The sequence below is a fragment of the Lampetra fluviatilis genome, chromosome 42 (genome assembly GCF_964198595.1).
Source record: "Lampetra fluviatilis chromosome 42, kcLamFluv1.1, whole genome shotgun sequence".
NCBI classification, from domain to species: Eukaryota; Metazoa; Chordata; class Hyperoartia; order Petromyzontiformes; family Petromyzontidae; genus Lampetra; species Lampetra fluviatilis.
The window spans coordinates 4,272,653-4,294,022 of NC_136316.1; the positions used below are offsets into that span (position 1 = coordinate 4,272,653).

Genomic DNA, 21,370 nt, shown 5'->3' on the forward strand with positions numbered 1-21,370 from the left:
ACTCTCCCAGCCACTCTCCCAGCCACTTTCACAGCCACTTTCCCAGCCACTCTCCCAGCCACTCTCCCAGCCACTCTCCCAGCCACTTTCCCAGCCACTTTCCCAGCCACTCTCCCAGCCACTTTCCCAGCCACTCTCCCAGCCACTCTCCCAGCCACTTTCGCAGCCACTCTCCCAGCCACTTTTCCAGCCACTCTCCCAGCCACTTTCCCAGCCACTCTCCCAGCCACTTTCCCAGCCACTTTCACAGCCACTCTCCCAGCCACTTTCCCAGCCACTTTCACAGCCACTTTCCCAGCCACTCTCCCAGCCACTCTCCCAGCCACTCTCCCAGCCACTTTCCCAGCCACTTTCCCAGCCACTTTCCCAGCCACTCTCCCAGCCACTCTCCCAGCCACTTTCCCAGCCACTTTCGCAGCCACTCTCCCAGCCACTTTCCCAGCCACTCTCCCAGCCACTTTCCCAGCCACTCTCCCAGCCACATTCCCAGCCACTTTCCCAGCCACTCTCCCAGCCACTTTCCCAGCCACTTTCACAGCCACTTTCCCAGCCACTTTCCCAGCCACTCTCCCAGCCACTTTCGCAGCCACTTTCCCAGCCACTTTCACAGCCACTTTCACAGCCACTTTCACAGCCACTTTCCCAGCCACTCTCCCAGCCACTCTCCCAGCCACTTTCCCAGCCACTTTCCCAGCCACTTTCCCAGCCACTTTCCCAGCCACTTTCGCAGCTACTTTCCTAGCCACTTTCCCAGCCACTCCCTCTGCAATCCGCGCCACGAAGCTCAGCTGGCCGGGAAAACTCTTGAATATCGGACGCAATTCGCGTCTTGCCAGCGGGTGGCGTTCCGAAATGGGCAGGGCGCTCCAGGGAGCTGTCCTACTGAACGGAACCATCATGGGCGAGAGCGCATCGAATCGGGGAGCGAGTGGTGTGGGGGGCGATTTTATTTTTTGTTAAACGAACGCGACTTTAACCATCAGCGCTGCAAGGTTACGGCGCGCGCGACAATGCAGCGTTTTTAAAAAAGAACACTCGATTGTTTTAACAGCACAAAGTGGAATCTACAGCAAAACGGGCGTGAACTTACGCTAAAGCGTTAGTATAACCTTACGTGCGTTCACCCGTGTGTGTGTGTGTCACAACGGTGAACGCGACCAACACAACCCACACAACAATTAACAAGGGCAATATTCATCACGTTGGTCTCGTGCGATTCATAATTAGTGTCTTTTGGGAACGGTTCGTCGCGTAGGTTATAACGTCAATTTGTTTATATCAACAACTCACGGCCACAAACTTGGTTTCAATTGTTTTGTTAACCTGAACAAGAATTGTTTATTGTACGTTAAATCGCGTGGTGATGGCGCTTTGGGTGGTAGGTTCGTGCCAGAAAGCCCTCCGCCTCCTCCATCCAACATCAACATCATCACCACCACCCACCCAGCCCTTCTCCTCCCTCCTCCTCCTCCATTCAACATCACCACCACCCAGCCCTCCTCCTCCTCCTCCATTCAACATCATCACCACCACCCACCCAGCCCTTCTCCTCCCTCCTCCTCCTCCATTCAACATCACCACCACCCAGCCCTCCTCCTCCATTCAACATCATCACCACCCAGCCCTCCTCCTCTGGTATCTCGTTTGCACGCATCGTGACAACTCGACGCCACTGCCTACAGTCTTGAGCTGTGGTCTGCGAGTCTCTATGTAACTCTATGGGTCTCTATGTAACTCTACGGATCTCTATGTAATGCTACGGATCTGTAAGTAACTCTATGGGTTTCTATGTAACTATGTAACTCTATGGATCTCTATGTAACTCTACGGATCTCTATGTAACTCTATGGATCTCTACGTAACTCTATGGGTCTCTATGTAACTATACAACTCTACGGATCTCTATGTAACTCTATGGATCTCTACGTAACTCTATGGGTCTCTATGTAACTATACAACTCTACGGATCTCTATGTAATGCTACAAATCTCTACGAAGGCAGCGGAAGGCACTAGAAGGCAGCAGAGGTTTGGTGGAGAGGGGGGAGGGGTGAGGGCGGATGTCAAACGGCGCCGAACAGCGCCACCTCCGACAGTTCGCAGGGCCCGGCGAGCCAGGCGGGCGCGGTGCGGACGAGGCAAGGCAGAGGCCCCAGCGAGGAGCCCAGCAAGGCCTCGGGGTCGTAGCCCTGCGGGAGAAGCAATGGGCTCAATTTCGATTTAAAGCTTTCGTGACTGCAGGGATTCATCTTCTTGGTTCTTTCGGTAAAGTCGCGTAGAAGGGAAATAATAAAATAATAAAACATAAAACATAATAAAATAATTAAATTTCGATTTAAAGCTTTCGTGACTGCAGGGATTCATCTTCTTGGTTCTTTCGGTAAAGTCACGTAGAAGGGAAATAATAAAATAATAAAAATAAAACAATAAAATAATTACATTTCGATTTAAAGCTTTCGTGACTGCAGGGATTCATCTTCTTGGTTCTTTCGGTAAAGTGACGTAGAAGGGAAATAATAAAATAATAACAATAAAACATCTTTCTATTATTTTACTATTTCCATTCAATGGGTTCAACGCGAGCCCGTGGAGAGATGGTGTGTCGGCTGATCTTGGTGATGATGGAAAATCTACCAGAGGGTGAGGATGATGATCATGACCAAAATAGATGATGGTGTTCATTGTAATGGATGATGGAGAGATGTTGATTATTAGAATGCATTAAGATGACGATAACTCCAATGCTTGAATGACGGCGATTAATGCAGTTGAGTGTTGACGATGACGATGAAATTAACAGATGATTATTTTAAGAAACGACTTCGATGATGATGATGATGATGAATTTAACGGAGAATGATTAAATCGATGAACAACGAGCATTCGACGACTATGGCGACTATACCGTTGCTGGAAAGCGCCCTGGAATCAGGCGCTATAGACATCGAGACGAGACGAGATGAGACGCCGGCTTGTGGAACGCCAACTCGCGACCCGCCACAACCGCCCGCTAACGGATGTCGAGACAACCCGGGAGAAGTGAATTCAATCACCGGCCACGGTAACGCTTTGAACGACGGTTAAACCCCTAACCACCCCCCCAACCCCCGTCCCCAATGGATACCTCCTCGAAGAGGGAGAGCCGTGCAGGCAGCAGCTTTGAGATGGTCGGCTCCAGTAGCTGTAGGAGAGACGTCGACATCGACACGCGTACAGACGCAAGAGAAACAAATTTAGGAGTTTTCATTTCAAAGGGAAACTTCTATGCTCTCCCCCCCACCCGCGCCCGGCGGCAACATCTAACATCAATCATTCCGGTGCCTGGTTGTGGTTTTAGAAAGAAAATAATTTAGCCTAGGGGACCCCCACCCTCTCTGCATGTCAGCTGGCCCTGTGTAGCACAAGGGGTGACGGTGGCAGCAGCACCGGCCTGCGAGCGGGGGGTGGGGGGGGGGCGATGTTGCGATTCGTCATTCCGGTTTAGTAATTTGCGGGCGACTTTTCTGATTCTGAAAATGTAGATGGCGACACCAGCAGATGCATCGGAATCCATACTCTTTGGTTCTTTCGGTAAAGTCACGTAGGTAGATTGCTTGTGTTGCGATCTAAACGTCGCGATCTATTATTTTTCTACCTACGTGACTTTACCGAAAGAATCAAAGAGTATGGATTCCTGCAGTCGCGAAAGTTTCAAATCTAGAATGCATCGGAATGTTTTTTTGATACTGGGGGAATCCGATGAGCTATGAAGCGCTTTGTTCACAGATGTCAAGTAGGGGCACGGGGTCAGAACGTTAAAACAACAAACAGTACGAAAACACGATAGGAGTGAGAAGTATTGGAAAGGTAAACAAATCACTTAACAAAAATACAAATAAAACTAAATTATTTTTCTCCTACCAGGTAAAGCCCACTGAGCGATTCGCTTCTTTTTCAGACACGAACCTGGCCACAGATGATAGCTCAGCGAAGTCGCTCATCGCCACGGGGAAATTTACAGCAGCAAAATAATAAATAAGCAAATCTAGACGCACGCTTATAAATGTGATCTTGCACGGGCGATGGGTAGATGGATGCGACAGTGGCAGCAATTGGACCGCGGGGGGGATTCGTGGCGGCGTGGGGGAAGAAGGACATCATCCAGCAGTGGATTGAGCATGGGCAGGTGGAGATGATGACGAGGCACGGACCTTGAGATTGGCGCAGCGGTTGGGGCCGAGCGAGCGGCAGGAGAGAACGACGGAGAGGTTCGTCCTCTGAGCGGGGTTCAGCACGATGGCGTCGCAAGGCACGCAGTGCAGTACCTCCCCGCTGACACGCACAAAGACCCCCCCCCCCCCCCGTGTAACTTTCAACAGACTGCCGGGACAAGTGCTGTTAGCGAGTAGCGCCTGTGAAGGCCGGCACGGCACACGAGGGGGTGTGTGGCCAGAACTACGCCCGACCGCCTTTGTCTCCCCGGTGGCGATGTCGACTGCACACCGTGCCAGGTACTGAGGAAACCAGTGAGAACCGGGAGGCAACGGACGGAGAACGTATCAAGCAAACTCCGCGCGGAAAAACGTGTTCCCGAGTTGGGAATCGTACTCGGACTCACAGGGTGTCACCGCCGTTTGGCACTGCCACCCCGCCACCCTGCCACTCTACCACTCTGCCACCCTGCCACCCATTCGTGGGCCTGGGCATGACGGACGGTCGGTCGGTGGGATGGACGCCACGGAGGAGGGAGCCTCACCTGAAGTTGCGCGTCTTCTCCAGCTCCTTGCTCCCGCACCAATCGCACGTCAGCCAGGAGAAGGCGTTCTCCTCGTCCACGCCAATTATCACCCCTGCGCAAAACACACAAAGATCCCCCCCCCCCACCGCGGCAAGTGCTGTTAGTGAGTAGCGTCCGTGAAGGCCGGCACGGCGCACCTATTCGGGGATGGGGTGGCCAACCCCATGCCCAGCCACCTTTGTCTCTCCCCCCCACCCCCACCCCCTCTACCACCATGCCCTATTTGGCAATAAAGAAAAATTACAATGGAAATCATCCAATTCCTCTCCCATAGCGATCGGTGACTGGGCTGAAACATATTATAGCAAAGGTAAGCAAATTACTTTTAAAAAATCTATACAAATAGACCTATTTTTATCTTAACAGGTAAAGCCCACTGAGCTATTAGCTTCTTTTTCAGAAGCGACCAGGCCACAAATGATAGCGCAACGAAGTGGGCTCATCACGTGGGAATTTATAGCAGCAAAATAACGTGAATAATCTAGGCGCACGTTTCTAAACGTGGAGGGAAAAGCACGAGAGGACCCGGAGAAAAAAATCCACGCGACCACGGGGAGGACACGCCAACTCCAAATATAGAGACATCGTCAGGGTCGGGATACCAGGCGAGGGGATAACATCTTGCCAACGTGGTGAACCCACCCTCGCCAGTCCGCCCAGCCACCTAACAAACACCACATGAACACGACTTTAAAACTATGGGTTTCAATAAAAGTGATCATAATAATAAGAATAATAAAGAAATCAATGGGCCATTGCCTGCAACACAGACACGGATCTCGTATAATATTTACAAGAGAAAGGAGGGGTGGGGGTGGAAAATCAACAACACCACTCACTCATACTTCGACCACTGCCAAAAAAAGTTGGGAGTTTTTTTTTTGCAAACAAAACCGTTCAAAGTCCAGTAAACTATCACTGCCATAAAATGTTCCAACCCCACACACCGCCGCAGCCGCCGCCACCCACCCCCCTCCCACCCACCCCCATCGTTGTGATGCTGAGTTCACCTCCCAATTCCCAACCCCCCCCAACAAACAACCAACAACCGACCTCCACGACCACGACCAAAACGAGGGTCGCGCGGGACGGATTTAGGTGTCGCTGCGGCTGCTCAGCCTCTGCCCGGACGTACGGCGAGCCGTTCGGCGCGACTGTCCGACGTTTCACCGCCACCCCGTGCCGGGAGCTTCTCCAGGAAACCGAAGCGAGCAGCTCGCGTTCATAGAGCATTGCCGGCCGCTGTCGATCGGACCGTCTCTCGGCACCGATTGGCTGCGGTAACAACAACATTGACCAGACTACACCAGGGAGCTTGAGCTGACCCAATCGGGAGCCAGAGAGCGGCTACTTCAGCAGCAGTAGCCGCGGCAATGCGACATCATCGGGGGGGAGAAGGGATGGGGGGGGGATAATTAATCCGCTAAATGCGGTTTCAGAATCAGCTGCCAGAACGCGGGGTACGAAACGTTGGACATCGTGCCCGGACGTCACGTGGCACGACCCCCGAAATGGCCAATCGGAGAGAGCTGTGCAACCGTGGCACAGCTGTGAAATCCTATGCGGTGGTATCGCTGCGTTAAAACAACGCGCGTGTAGGGTGACCTGGGTGGAACAGGGGTCGGTGAAACTGAGCCGGCCAGCACTGCTGAGATTGCTGGGTTCAAAGCCGGGTTTCAGCCGCACAAATGCTAGTGTTGAAAAACTGGGTTCTCAAGTGTAGAGATTCTGTGGAATCGGTCAGCAATGTCTTGCATTGAGCCCCACGGACTCACACAGCGAGACGTAGACTCACACAGAGACACATAGACTTGCAGATGCACCCACATACTTACATAGACACCCATAGACTGGAGACCCACGGACTTACATCGAGACCCATAGACTCACACAGAGACCCACAGACCTACGTAGAGAACCATAGACTAGAGACCCATAGACTAGTCTCAATGCAAGTCTGAATCTCTGTGAGTCTACGTGTCTCTATGTAAGTCCATGGGTCTCTGTGTAAGTCTGTGGGTGCATATGCAGTCTATGTGTCGCTGTGCAAGTCCGTGGATCTCTGTGCAACGCACTTCTGACTGCGTATAAGTTTAGGACTCACATATAGACACACACGGAATCACGAAGAATGCGCTGTGTAACGAAATGATAGTCACAGCACGGTAACCAACGACCGCACAAACAACCCACCGCGGGAAATCTTCTCGCAACGCAGCGCGACCCGCAGAAGCAGATGTCACAGAGCTGCTTCTGACATTGCTCCAAGTGACCTTTGTTCCGCACCGTTAGGGGGTTGCAGTAGTCAAGTGAATTTATCTTTTGATTACGCGCATGGCGCCGTTCGGGCAACAATGTGTCCGCTATGCCACTGAGAGTAACGGGCGCCTCGTGACTGTACAACGGATCATTATCATTATTTTTTGACAGATTCAGCCAAATTTAGTGAAGAATCAAATTTAATGTGATCTGGTTTTTGTTGTTGGTGTTGTTGTGCTCGTGTAAGTGCCGGATGGGGCTGAGACCAGCGACTCACTGCACTTGAGAACCTCTTTTCATCACCGACGATTGAAAGCTGGATTCAAACCCAGGACCTCATTGCCAGGGGCATGCAAAAGAGTGGCCCAAAAAGCACTCCACCACTATCATCGGTGACAAACGCCGGCTTTTAAAACAAACTGTACACAGTTATTGGGTGATGCTACTGCTGCGTTGGAAGTGGTACACAAGCACAATTAATAACAGCCACTCAACACGCTCGTCTATAATAACACTGTGGCCTGAATAACATTGTGGCCACCCTATCCTACCCACCCGATCCTACCCAGCCGATCATACCCAGCCGATCCTACCCACCCGATCATACCCACCCGATCATACCCACCCGATCCTACCCACCCGATCCTACCCACCCGATCATACCCATCCGATCCTACCCACCCGATCCTACCCACCCAATCCTATCCAGCCTATCATACCCACCCGATCATACCCATCCGATCCTACCCACCCGATCCTACCCACCCAATCCTATCCAGCCTATCATACCCACCCGATCCTACCCACCCAATCCTACCCACCCAATCCTACCCAGCCGATCATACCCAGCCGATCCTACCCACCCAATCCTACCCACCCAATCCTACCCACCCGATCATACCCACCCGATCCTACCCACCCGATCATACCCACCCGATCATACTCATCCGATCCTACCCACCCAATCCTACCCACCCAATCCTATCCAGCCGATCATACCCACCCAATCCTATCCAGCCAATGATACCCACCCGATCCTACCCACCCGATCATACCCACCCGATCCTACCCACCCGATCCTACCCACCCAATCATACCCACCCAATCCTACCAAACCCGTTCATACCACCCAATCATACCCACCCGATCATTCCCAGCCAATCAATCATACCCACCCAATCCAACCCAGCCAATCATACCCACCCTATCCTATCCACCCAATCCTACCCACCCAATCCTACCCACCCAATCATACCCACCCAATCATAACCACCCAATAATAATCACCCAATCATAACCACCCAATCATAACCACCCAATCATACCCACCCAATCATACCCACCCAATCATACCCACCCAATCATACCCACCCAATCATACCCACCCAATCATACCCACCCAATCATAACCACCCAATCATAACCACCCAATCATAACCACCCAATAATAACCACCCAATCATACCCACCCGATCCTACCGGTCCAATCCAACCCAGCCAATCCTACCCACCAGATCCTACCCACCAAATCCTACCCACCAGATCCTAACCACCCAATCCTACCCACCAGATCCTACCACCCACCCAACGGCAGAAGTTGACCCGGTGACGACCAGTACCTTGCACCAGGCACAACGTGTTTTCCGGGCTAGTGGGCGACAGCCAGTCCAGCAGTGGAGTGTCCTGGCGAGCCGCACTGGCCGTGGGCTTTGTGGCGACGTGGCTGGAGAAGAGGATGAGGCTGCCCTCCGTGGCGACGAGGCGGTCTGTGTGGGCACACGCGCACATCTGCGTTAGCCTCAGAAAAGCAATGATACAGCTGTCGTGCTGTGACTGTTCCACCTGAAGACGGAAGCTTGTGTTGCTTCCGAAACGTCGTGATTTTTATTTTATTTTTATTTTACATTTAATTTTTTTACCTACGCGACTTTACCGGAAAAAAACCGAAGAATATGAATCCTTGCAGTCACGAAAGCTTCAAATCTAGAAGAAGAAAAAAAAGCAATGTCTGTCAATGGTGCAGTCTTAATATATGAATGCAATGTAATTCTACGGGTCCTACGTACGTGTGTCTATGGCCACTGCGTAACATACGCGTCCCTCTGCAAGCCTACAGGAAACCTGTGTAAATCTAGAGGCCAATTGTAAGGATGAGAATCCTATGTAAGTCTGTGGGTCCAATCGAAGTGTGCTGTTGAGCCTACGCAAGTCAGTGGTGCCGTATGAGTCGATGGTCCTCTATGTAAGTCCATGGTTCCATGCAAGTCGCGGGATACAATGCAAGTTGTAGGGGTCTTATGCAAATATATGGATTCCATGCGAGTGGAATGGATGCTATAAGTAAGTCTGTCTACGTTGGGCAGCTCATGGTGACCGCCAGATCGTTGTCACGCACTCGGGACAACGAGATTTGGACCTCAGAGTTTTGCGGTCAGCGTTCAATCGGCTTGGAATTAAATACCGCTGCATACTCTTTGGTTCTTTCGGTAAAGTCACGTGGGTATAAAATAAAATAAATCACGACGTTTTGGGCGCAACACAAGCGTCCGTCATCAGGTGGGAAAGCGTGGTCTGCTGCTGAAGCAGACTGTTTTAAAAGGTTTGAAATGGGTGTAGCCCAAGGGTCATACAGAAGTGGCCGGGGCTAGTGATGTTAATGTGAGAAGTTAGCATGTAGCTGTAAGATAGGAGAGCGGCCTCCTAGACTAGGGCACGGAAGTGGCTATGTTAATGTGAGATATTAGCATGATGTTAGTGTGAGAAATTAGCATGATGTTAATGTGAGATATTAGAGGGCACGGAAGTGGCGATGTTAATGTGAGGGATTAGCATGTAAAAGTGAGCTATGTTCGAGGGAGGGAGGGAGGTGAGGCACGGAGGTAGGTGAGGGAGGTAGGTGAGGGAGGGAGGTGAGGGAGGGAGGAAAAGGAAGATGAGGATGATGAGGTGGCGGCTCTCAGCGCACCGTTCTCACACACGACGTCCTTGAAGAGAAGCGAGGCGACGCGAGGCTTGCACAGCGCCGACCGCACGGCCGCGGGCAGCACGCACGACGCCGTGACGAGCACGCGGGCCGAGCGAGGAGGGGCGGGCGACGACGACGACGACGGCGACGACGAGGAGGAGGGGAGGGGCGTCTGCAGGGAGTCATCGGTCACGAAGAGAGAGCACCTCGCAGCACCGGCGCGTCCGCCCGGTGTCGCCTGCATTGCCTCACGGTCGAGGCAACAACAACAAAAAATTAACCCGTAAAAACAAAGTTTTTCACTATAAATCCTTTATATGCGTGGCGTCGGTTTTATTTTATTATTCATTTCAGTTTTTCTTGAGAAAGAGTTTCATTTTTATCACATTGGTATTTTATATTAAATATGAAAAAAAAAATTCCTAAAAAGTGGAAAATTTAGCAAACTTTTTTTCACGAAAATAAATTGTCACGCACAACGAGTCTGTGTGGAAAATGTCAGCTCGATTGGATCACGGGAAGTGGGTTAAAAAACGACCGAAAGATTTGCACGGTCGTAAGCACGCAAGCAAGCAAGCAAGTGAACTTAATATAAAGGATTTAAAAATCAGTCAGTTTTGTTGCCAGAAAAAAGGGGAAAAACCCTGTTAGTATATGTTGGTACTGGCAAAGCAGGTCCCATGATGTAGCTGCTCCTCCCGAGCTCTCATTACTCTGGTAGTGCGTTGTCTTTGAACTGTGCGCCTTTTGGCGTCATCTGGTCGAACACCATATGAGACTAGGCTCTAAAGAAAGCTGTCTCTGGTGTGGACCAATCAGTTTCAAAGACAATGCATACATTATCAGAGTATTGTTTTTTGTTTGCATTTGACCGCAAGTATTGTGGTTAATATGTAAGCATGATTCCTTGCAAAAGGTGTCAGTTTTGTTGCCAGAAAAAAGGGGAAAAACCCTATTAGGTGAAAACATTGTCGTCGAATTAATTTAGCGAGCATTCATGTTGTTTTTTAAGTGATTTGTAATTTACCCCCTTCCCCCCCATTCACCCCCCCCCTACCCCCCACACCATATGACGTGGAAGTGTAACGGTGAGCGGCGTACTCGACTTGCGATCCAGAGGTCGCCGGTTCAATCCCATCTCCCAGTGCGGTGGTGGAGACAACGTGGGCCAAGTTTCTCAACTCCCCCCACTTCGCCCCCCCCCCCGCCGTCACCTCTCTCCACTTAGCAGCAGTCGAAGTGAGTTCATCGGCAGGTCGCGCGTGGTGCCGTCAAGTGCGGGTAGGGAGCTCCCACCTATTTCAAGGCGTGTGGCCAGCATAGAAGGGGGTAGGCCCAATACCCTCCACACCAGGGGTCAGCAACCCGCTGCTCATTTATTAGGGACCACCAGTCTCGTATGCACGTGCATTCATCGTCATCACGATCCATACGCAGGCAGCCCGTAGGTGTCCAATGCACATTTGTTTCCACTTTCCGCTGCCTTGCAGCCAGTGCGCTCAAGTAGTGCGCAACGCATTGCATTGCGGCTCTCGATATATTTAGCGGGGGATTTTTTTTGTTTACAGAATTCGAAAAAAAACTGTTTTTGGTTGCCGACCCCAGCTCTATAAGGGCCTCTCTGGAGCCCCATAAAGGGGAGGCCATCTTCTTGCAGTGGTGTGAGAGCCAGCAATTGCAGGGGCTGCACCTTCACCTTTATCTAAACCTTTGTAATATCTCTGCAAGTTTTTTTTTGGTCTTTGTTTTAATCACAGGCCGAGCAGGTGCCTTGCTTTGCCTTGGCCCGCCCAGGAGTGAGCCACCCAGGCGAGAGGATAGGGCGGGGATTGGGCTTGCCAGCCGGCTTACTAACCCTATAAATAGACACGGGTTCAATGGTTTAACAGCTTAATTGAGCGTAATGGCTCAGCGGTGTGTAACTGCGTTTGCAAAACAGAAGCAGAAAAAGCTGCAGTGTTTAATGTGCAATCTTGCGCAATGTTAAAAAAAAAGTTACAGGCGAGATAATTGCACCGTTTAACTCGGGGCTTTCGTCATCGCAATGATGAGGGAGGGGGGTATAATTGCGATTATAGTAGTTATGGGTATCAGCGTAATTGGCAGAGCCACTAATGATAATAGCATCTTTAGGATCAAGCTTTATCTTGGCCTAATAAGTCCGCATTACAATCTTTATATTAACAACAATTTTTTTATATTACCAGTAAGCTATATAGCTCTTTTTCAGAAGCGACCTGGCCACAATTGATAGCTCAGTGAAGTGGCGTATCACGTGGAAATTGATAGCAGCCAAACGCACTAAACGCGTGTTGTTTTTAAATGTGGAGGGAAAAACCAGAAAACAAAATCCACGCGGCCATACGGGGCGAATTATGCAGCAGGCATCAGCATCGGGTTCAAAGCCACGAATCTCCTGCATACCAGCCGAGGTAGTTAACATCTATACTCTTAGGTTTTTTCGGTAAAGTCACGTAGGTAAAAAATAAAATTAAAAGTTAATAAAAGTAATAATGGAAATAAAATAAAATGATAAATCACGACGTTTCGGAGGCAACACAAGTCTCCATCATCAGGTGGGACCGTCACAGCTAAAATTACTGCATCAAGTGAGGAAAATTCCAAAAGACCAGCCCTTAAATACAATAATTTTAGCTGTGACGGTCCCACCTGATGACGGAGACTTGTGTTGCCTCCGAAACGTCGCGATTTTTTATTTTATTTTATTTCCATTATTACTTTTATTAACTTTTAATTTTATTTTTTACCTACGTGACTTTACCGAAAGAACCTAAGAGTATGAATCCTTGCAGTCACGAAAGCTTCAAATCAGGAATTAGTTAACATCTGGCCACGGTGGCATGCCCAGATCACTGGTGAATACCACGGCCGTTGGGTGGACACACCAGGGTCGGAGTGGACCAGGGCGGACAAACGAGCGAGACGGGGAAACAAGCGGTCGGGGGGAAGTCAGCCAAGTGTCCAGGGGCTTAGACGTGTGAAGTGGGCCGATGGGTCAGGTGAGACCCAACGGGACAAGGGGTGTGTGTGGGAGAGCGGAGAGAGAACCTCCCCGAGGGCTCGTGTTGAAATGCCGAGCACGTGTTGAAATACAAAACAATTTTAAAAATAATGGTGATGATACCTCCTCCATCTCCGCGTAGATGAGCGTGGCGTAGAAGGTGCAGCGCCACGACGCACGGTGGCCCCTCCGCTGACTCTGAGCGGAACGCAGGGGGGGGGTGGAGGAGGGTGCGGAATGAGCGACGGCATCCAGAGGTGAAGAAACGCGGCGCTTGCGTCCGACGAGCTGCTGTCCTCTGGGACTGTTTGTTGTTGTTGTTGTTATTCTGCCCTGCCCCCCCTAAGCTTGCATTTTTAATTAAACAATAAAATTATTGAAGGGGCACCACAGTGCTGTGATGTTATCTCCCTCGCCTGGTATGCATGAGGTTCGATCCCGACCCTGACGCCTGCTGCTGCATATTCTGAGTTTGTGCGTCTCTCTCTCTCTCCCCGTGGTCGCGTGGATTTTTCTACGGGCCCTCCAGTTTTTCCCTCCACATTTAGAATCAACATCACGCGTGCGTAGCTGTCCCCTCGCTCCCCTCCTGCCCCCCCCCCACCCCCCCCACCGTGTGTTTTCGAGTCGTACCGCGCGCCATCGTGCGCGGCATCCCGACGCGTTTTCAGTTCCTGAAGAAGCTCCCGCGTGCGTGGGAGCGGAACCCTTGGGGGGGGGGGGGGGTCACTGTGACCTCTATCTCCTCTCTACTGATCTCCACTCCTCTCTCTACTGATCTCCACTCTCTACTGATCTCCACTCTACTGATCTCCACTCCACTCTACTGCTCTCCACTCTCTACTGATCTCCACTCTACTCTCTACTGTTCTCCATTCTACTGATCTCCACTCCACTCTCTACTGATCTCCACTCTCTACTGCTCTACTCTCTACTGCTCTCCACTCTACTGTCCCGGTGCTGTAAAGATGAGGGCCACTGCCCATAACGTTTCTCGCCACCGTTACACTTTTCCGCGGAAGTCTATTTCTCCTAAGGCCACGGGCGGTACCGATCAACGTCGAGACCACGAGTGAACTTCAGATATTTCGCGATTGTGAGTTGTAGCCGTGCATGTGCCGTGCGTGGGTACCAGTGTGTGGCTGAGTGGTAACGTGGAGGGCGCGCGGTACAGAGCGCTGGTACCGGCGCCGCCGCCGCTGCCGCCGCCGTCATCCGAGAGCGGAAGAACGCAGGAGCCGGCGCGGGTCGCCAGAACGTAGCAGAAGCTGGGCGCCGGCATCATCTCGGCACTCTCCTGTGCATCGTCGTCATCATCATCACCGCCATTGTCGTCATGGACATGGCTATCATTGTCGTCAATAATCATCATCATCACCATCACTGTCATCATCATTATTGCCCTGCATCGTCATCACTGTCATCATCACTGTCATCATCATCATCACTGTCATCATCATCATCACTGCCATCGTCATCATGGACATGGATATAATTGTCGTTGCCGTCAAAAATAATCATCATCGCTGTCATCATCATTATTGCCCTGCATCTTCATCCAAGTTATCATCATCATCACTGCCATCATCATCATTGTCATGGACATGGCTATCATTGTCATCGTCATCAAAAATCATCATCATCATCATCGCTGTCATCTTCATCAGCATCATCATGTTCATCACAGCCCTGCAGCCGTTTGCTCCCGTCCTGCGTTACCTCTGGGCTGTGCGGGCTCCCGGGCTGGGCTTTGGGGGGTTGTCTTGGTGGCCAGAGGCTGTCAATGAGGCTGAACAGTGCGGGTGACCTGCAGGAGGGAATTGAACCGCGGAGTCAAAGTCACCCCCCCCCAACCCCCCCCACCCCACCCCACTAAGGGTAGGTGGATCACGCAGAGACCCGTGAGAGTCGCCACAACCCAGCTGAGCTATAAGGCGGCCAGGTTGAGGCGGTACAGCGAGTGGGTTTTCATAAGCCGCCTGGGCGGTCTGGCGCGTGCCGTGACGGGGCTACCACAAGATCCGACCGTGTCGGTGAAGTGCTCGCCGAGAGCTGCACTGGCTTACCGCTGAGCTAACTAATCCGTTCTGAGGTCACCGCTCGTTACACGCAAAGTGCTCGCCACAAATTAATCACAACGCCTTGCCGATCTCAAGGAGCAGAAACCATCCTCGCAGGAGCAGCAGCAGCAGCGGCTTTTGGCTTGGCCATCGAACAAAGACGGCCACCGCATCACGTGGCGCTTTCAGACGCACTTCTGCGGCCGTCTGGAACGCTCTTCCTTCCCATATCAGTATGCCACTGGAACTGCGCACTATTAAATAATCAGGATTGAAAACGCATTTCTTTACAACTGCTTTGTGTGTTTAGTTTATTGTCCTTCCCCGGCACCTCCAATTAGCACGGTTTTCTACGTATGGTGCGAAAGAAGTTCAACATACGCACACACATACATAGGTGGGCAGGTGAGGTCAGGGATGCTGAGCCAGCACCGACGAGAGCCTGGGTTCGAATCCGGGTTATAACCGGTTCTTAAGCATAGCAGAGTAACGATCTCAGACCACGGCATTTCCCAATTACTGCACATTTTTTTAAAAACTTGCCAAAAATTCCAACTCTCGACAATTCATCACGTGGCAGAATGTGTGGGAAAGTGCGCCCCCTACCGTGCCAATGATGCAAATGCGACTTTATGGATTTCTCGGGAGAGAAGCGATTGCCGTCAAATGTACGGTGCCACGCGAAGGGGAGGTTTTCCGGACGGCATTCTTCATCTCGGTTCATTGCACGGGATGGATAGAAAATAAACACAATTACCACCCAAAAGGCTACAGCAAGTCCTCGCTGAACACGTCGGGTGTTCACAGGACGCATTGTCGCTCAAAACCGGAACACTTTTCGCACAGCGCGAACGCGCGCACCATTATAACATGGAACGCGCGACGTCATAACGCAGTTTCTGAGCGGTCAACGACGAACTACAGGTAGTCCCCGACTTACAATGGTCCGACTTACGATATTTAGATCTTACGATGGCGATAGCGATATGACAAAATTGAAAAATATTTTATATTTCGCGCGGCAGGCAAACGCAGCAGCGTACGAGGTACGATACTGTATGTTTGGACGCTGCCGGGATGTACTGAACGCATCTCCCGCCTTGTGTGGTGATGCCTCTCACTCTCACCAGCGGTCGACGGAGTTAAGTGGTCACGGTGTTAGCGCGTGTAGTTTTTTCTGTGTTTTTGTGTTGGTGAGTACAGTACAATATGATACATTACGATACGTTCAATGCATGTATGATACGTAGATTTAGCGAATTCATTTTAGGGTTACCACGATACGATACATACGTTCAATGCATGTTAAAAGTTTTTATAGCAGATAGGATTGTTTCCTGAAAAAACTTTCTATGAAATTGCAGTTCATATAGGTAGGCTTAGAATTTACCTTGTTTTTTACTTTACATGTTACTGTGCAATACAGTATTGTAATTAATATATCCACACGGTATATAGTTTATACAGCAAGGTACTGTAAATTGCTCTGCTTTGCTAAATTATCACCATTCTTTAAGACTCCTGGGTAGGCTGGGCCATTTTCGACTTACGATATTTTCGACTTACGATGGGGTCGTCGTAACGCATCTCCATCCTAAGTCGGGGACTACCTGTACTTTCTTGAGCTGCGCGGCTGAGCGTACGATACGATACGCGGAATGATACAGAAACGTGGGGGCATACGCAGTTATTTATCCCGCCATCTCAGTGTGAGCGTGTGTAGTCAGTGCATCGGGCGAAACCGTTTTTCGCTCAAAGCGCCTTTCGCTCAACGCGGCACTTTTCATCCGAACTCATCGACTACCGCGAGCAGCGAGCGTCACAAACGAGGGCTCCGCTAAAGCGCAAAGCGGAAAAGACATTCCGCTTTGCGCGGCTCAAATCCCTCAAACTCCACGCCGAGTAACGCGGCGGACAATCGCCCGGGACGCAAATGCGACTCCCCCCCCCTCCCCGTACCCCCCCGTGCCCCCCACCAAACCACGCATGAGTGCCCTGCGCATGAGCCTATCTGTGGCGGTCACACTGGCCCCGGCTTGTCAAAATGAAACCGGGGACAGGCGGCGCGCTGGGGGAAACGCGTCGCCCCTCGACGCCAGGGCACAGGGCACAGCTAGCGGGCGTGAGAGCGGTCGTCGTCCGACGATTAAAATAGATCCTTAGCCTGGCGCAGGCTGTGTGTGGCACCGTCGATTCATTATAATTTTCCGCTGCTGATGAATTTGATAAAGATGCTGCTGATTTCGACGATGATGATGCTTGCTGTTGATTTTGACAATGATGCCAATTTTGACGATCCTGTTCATTTTATTGATGCTGCCGATTTTATTGATTGCTGCTGCGGATTTCGATGATGCTGCTGATTTCGATGATGATGAAGTCCGTGACGCAGCTGCAGATGGTGTTCTTGTTGCTGCTGCTGATGATGAAAGTGATGTCACGGACATTGCTGCTGCCGTTTCTGACGATGATGATGATGATCACAGAGATATAAATCAAACTGCTGCAGATTCTGCTGCTGCTGCTGCTCATAATAACAATTGATGACAGTCATGATAAGAATGGTGAAGAGTGATATGAGTGGCACTGCTGCATCATCAGTGCTGCAATCACTGATAATGACGACAATGAAAGTGATGTCCATGACGCTAATGATGACTACGACGATGAATATTATGACATAACTGCTGCGGCTGCTACTTCTGATCACGATGACGATGACAATGATGACGATGACCACGATGCTGTCCGACAGTGGCGATTACGACGACGATGTTGCTAAAAGCAATACCGGCCACAGCGACGCCGGCAAGCACGACCCGAGTGACGTCATGCCCCCCCCCACCCCCCCGACCCCCACCCCGACCCCCACCCCCCGCCCCCACCTTGTCCGCGTGGTCCTCCGCAGCACCGCGACATCGGCGAAGAGGCAGCAGCGCCCCTCCAGGTGTGCCGGCAGCACGGGAGGAGAGTCCGTCGCGCCCGCCGGAGGAGCTCCCGCGGGGCAGATAGTGGAGGGGCCAGGGGGCAATGGAGCAGGATCAGCCCTCGGCCCCAAGGTGGAGCCAGCGGGTTCGGCCCTCAGCTCCATGGTGGAGGAGCCAGCGAGCTCGGTCCTCAGCTCCACGGTGGAGGAGCCAGGGAGCTCGGTCCTCAGCTCCACGGTGGAGGAGCCAGCGAGCTCGGTCCTCAGCTCCACGGTGGAGGAGCCAGCGAGCTCGGTCCTCAGCTCCACGGTGGAGCCAGCGGGCCCGGCCCACGGCTCCACGATGGAGCCAGCTGGTTTGGTCCTCATCTCCACGGAGGAGCCAGGGGACCCGGCCCTCAGCTCCACGATGGAGCCAGCGAGCTCGGCCCTCGGCTCCGCGGAGGGGCCAGGGGGCAACGAAGCGAGATCGGCTCTGAGCTCCGCGAACACTCCGCACGAATCTTGTAAGAGCAGCACACACCTGCACAGAGACAACATCATCGTCGACAAATGACAAACGACGACAACAACACCCGGTCAAGCCGGTACGCATTTTCAGAACCGATTCGCCGAAAGTCAGGACGTGGTCGACCGATCCCAGTGGGGATTTAAGTCGTGAATGTTCGTACGTCAAACTTATTTCGCACCGTACGTATCCAATCCTGCTAATCGGAGGGGCGGGGGAAGAACAACAAACTACGGACGGAAACGTGTAACATCGTTCCAACCACCACGCCGGGAGGGGGGAGTCAAACCGTAGTCTTTCACAACCAATATGAGAAATGATAAAAAAAATTCCTCCATGAGATCTGACCTCCTGTTTAAAAATCTGATGCACGGTGGATGCAACGTCCGGCGAGATGTCAGCGAGCCGTGTCGATGTCGTGAGATTCCTCTCCAAAGACAACGACGCCGCTGCTGCCACCGCTGCCAACGCAGGAATGCCACTGTCCACGCTTGATTCAAGTGGTACTCTTTTGATTAAATACGATAAAAAAACGAAACTATTTTTATATTTAACCAGCTAAGGCACACTGAACTATACAGCTCTTCTTCAGACGCCGCAACCTGGCCACAAATTGATAGCTCATCGTCGTGTGCAATTTATAGCAGCCAAATACTCTAAACGCGTAATGTTGATTCCAAACGTGGAAGGAAAAACCGGAGGAGCCGGTGAAAATTCCACGCGACCACGGGGTGAGAGGGAGACACGAAAACTCCAAATATACAGCAGGCGTCAGGGTCAGGATGGAACCCAAGACCTCCTGTATACCAAGTGAGGTAGTATTAACATCACATAGAAATTGAAAGCAGCCATAGGCTCAAAATGCATGATTCTAAATGTGGAGGGAAAAAAACCAGAGGACCCGTAGAAAAATTCACGTGACCACGGGGAGAGACACGCAAACTCCAATTATACAGCAGCAGGCATCAGGGTTGGGATGTAACCCACGACCTCCTGCATATCAGGCGAGGTAGTTAACATCTCTCCACCGTGGCGCCCTTGACTGGCTGCATCAGGTGGCGGAGGGGTTTACGACACGCGAGATGTTGTTCTTCGTTATTTCCTTGCCACTTACCGGTAATCAAAGGTCGCAAACGGGTTTTGATTCCTTACCCGTACCCGGCCACACCAGGGTCGCAAACGGGTACCCGTACCCGTTTACCCGTACACTACCCGTACCCTACCCGAAATGAGTGACAAACAGTTACTCACCGGTGACTCATGGCCTACCCGTACCCGGCCGCACCAGGGTCGCAAACGGGTACCAGTACCCGTACCCAGTCGGGTACGGGTAGCCGGGTATCGGGTAGGGTACGGGTATCGGGTACCCGGTTGCGACCTCAACCGGTAATGATTAGCACGGTTGGCTACTTACGGTGTGAAAGAAGCTCAACATACATACATGCATGACAATAAAAAGATACATTACGGTTAACGAGCCTACGCCGAACACGTTACGTTACTCTCTTCTCTCGGCAAAATCTGCGCGGTGCCTTTTGCGTTACCGGCTCGCGGGGACGCGTGTCAAGGAAAACCGGAACGAGAGTTCAAAACCGTACGGCAGAGGTCGCAACCGGGTACGCAATACCCGTACCCTACCCGATACCCGGCTACCCGGCCGGGTACGGGTACAGGTAACCGTTTACGACCCTGGTGCGGCCGGGTACGGGTACGGGTAAGCCGTGAGTCACTGGTGAGTAGCCGTTTGTCACTCATTTCGGGTAGGGTACGGGTAGGGAACGGCTACCCGTAACCGGCCGGGTACGGGTACCCATTTGCGACCCTGGTGCGGCCGGGTACGGGTAAGGAATCAAAACCCCTTTGCGACCTCTGCTGTACGGAGACGAGTGGGCAGACGCACGCACGCACATATGGTGGAGGTGCACGCTGGGAATTACGCCCAGAGACCGCACCGCAAGATGAGCACGTGGCTTAGATCAGTGGTTCTCCACCTTTGTTAGCTACCTGTTGTATTTTGTTTCAACCGAGTCTACCCCTTGCCTGACCCAACGCGGCACAGCGGAGAAATAAATGCGTGAAGAAATGAACGTCAAATATTTTAACCAATTGTTCACTTTGCGAGGCGTCCTAACGAGCTCGTAACTGCAAGCAAATAAAAACAAATGTCAACGGACGCTCTGCACTCGAGATCAAATTTGTTCGCGCTCGCTGGCTACTCCTGGAAACCACGTTGTTTACGATCAAGGAGTTTAGAAAGGTATTTTATATCGTTCTTGGTTAGCATATAGATTACAATTTTTATTGTAATTATTTTATATTGGAAAAGATTCATCCGTGATTTTTCCCCAAAACTCTCATGTATGATTCTAGATTTGAAGCTTTCGTGACTGCAAGGATTCATACTCTTAGTTCTTTCGGTAAAGTCACGTAGGTAAAAAATGAAATTAAAATTAATACAAATAAAATAAAAAAAATCACAGAAAGTGGGGAGTATCATGTATGATATAATTTGTCAATATATTATTTTATATTGCCAGATTCATACATGACTAGTCCCCAAAAACTCTCATGTACGATGATACATTTTACACATTTATGAATCGCCTCATGTACCCCCATGTTACCCTCAGGGGTCCGCGTACCCCCCGTTGAGTACCACTGGCTTATAGAAAAATACTCAAGGTAGAGGCATTCACGCCGGCTGGTAACGAGAGCGGACTTGGGCTTAGGATGTTGCTACAAGGGATGATGCCCAAGTGGTCGTGACCAATGACGAAGTGCCTCAGTTCGAGTGGTTCATCGCACAGCGTGCAAACAGCTGTACAAAGACAAAGATCCACCGTATAGCCCTTTA

At 51.2% G+C, this 21,370-nt stretch overlaps 1 protein-coding gene across 5 annotated transcripts in view; it reads right to left on the bottom strand.

Moving 5' to 3' along the window:
- Nucleotides 1-1,524: 1,524 nt before the first annotated feature.
- The window catches only part of SPIDR (scaffold protein involved in DNA repair), a 48,164-nt gene continuing 28,318 nt past the window's right edge, over nt 1,525-21,370 (bottom strand). For 2 of the 5 annotated variants that reach the window (XM_078875723.1, XM_078875719.1), the window contains exons 12-21: nt 17,968-18,531; nt 14,742-14,829; nt 14,155-14,319; nt 13,146-13,220; nt 10,001-10,247; nt 8,655-8,801; nt 4,735-4,828; nt 4,190-4,310; nt 3,124-3,180; nt 1,526-2,188 (exon numbers count right to left, since the gene is read on the bottom strand). In XM_078875723.1, coding sequence (XP_078731849.1) covers nt 2,063-2,188; nt 3,124-3,180; nt 4,190-4,310; nt 4,735-4,828; nt 8,655-8,801; nt 10,001-10,247; nt 13,146-13,220; nt 14,155-14,319; nt 14,742-14,829; nt 17,968-18,531 — 1,684 coding nt within the window. In that variant the 3' untranslated portion in view covers nt 1,526-2,062. Of the gene's footprint in view, nt 2,189-3,123; nt 3,181-4,189; nt 4,311-4,734; nt 4,829-8,654; nt 8,802-10,000; nt 10,248-13,145; nt 13,221-14,154; nt 14,320-14,741; nt 14,830-17,967; nt 18,532-21,370 lie in introns of all 5 variants that reach the window. The other 3 variants (XM_078875720.1, XM_078875722.1, XM_078875721.1) reach the window with 3 other exon arrangements.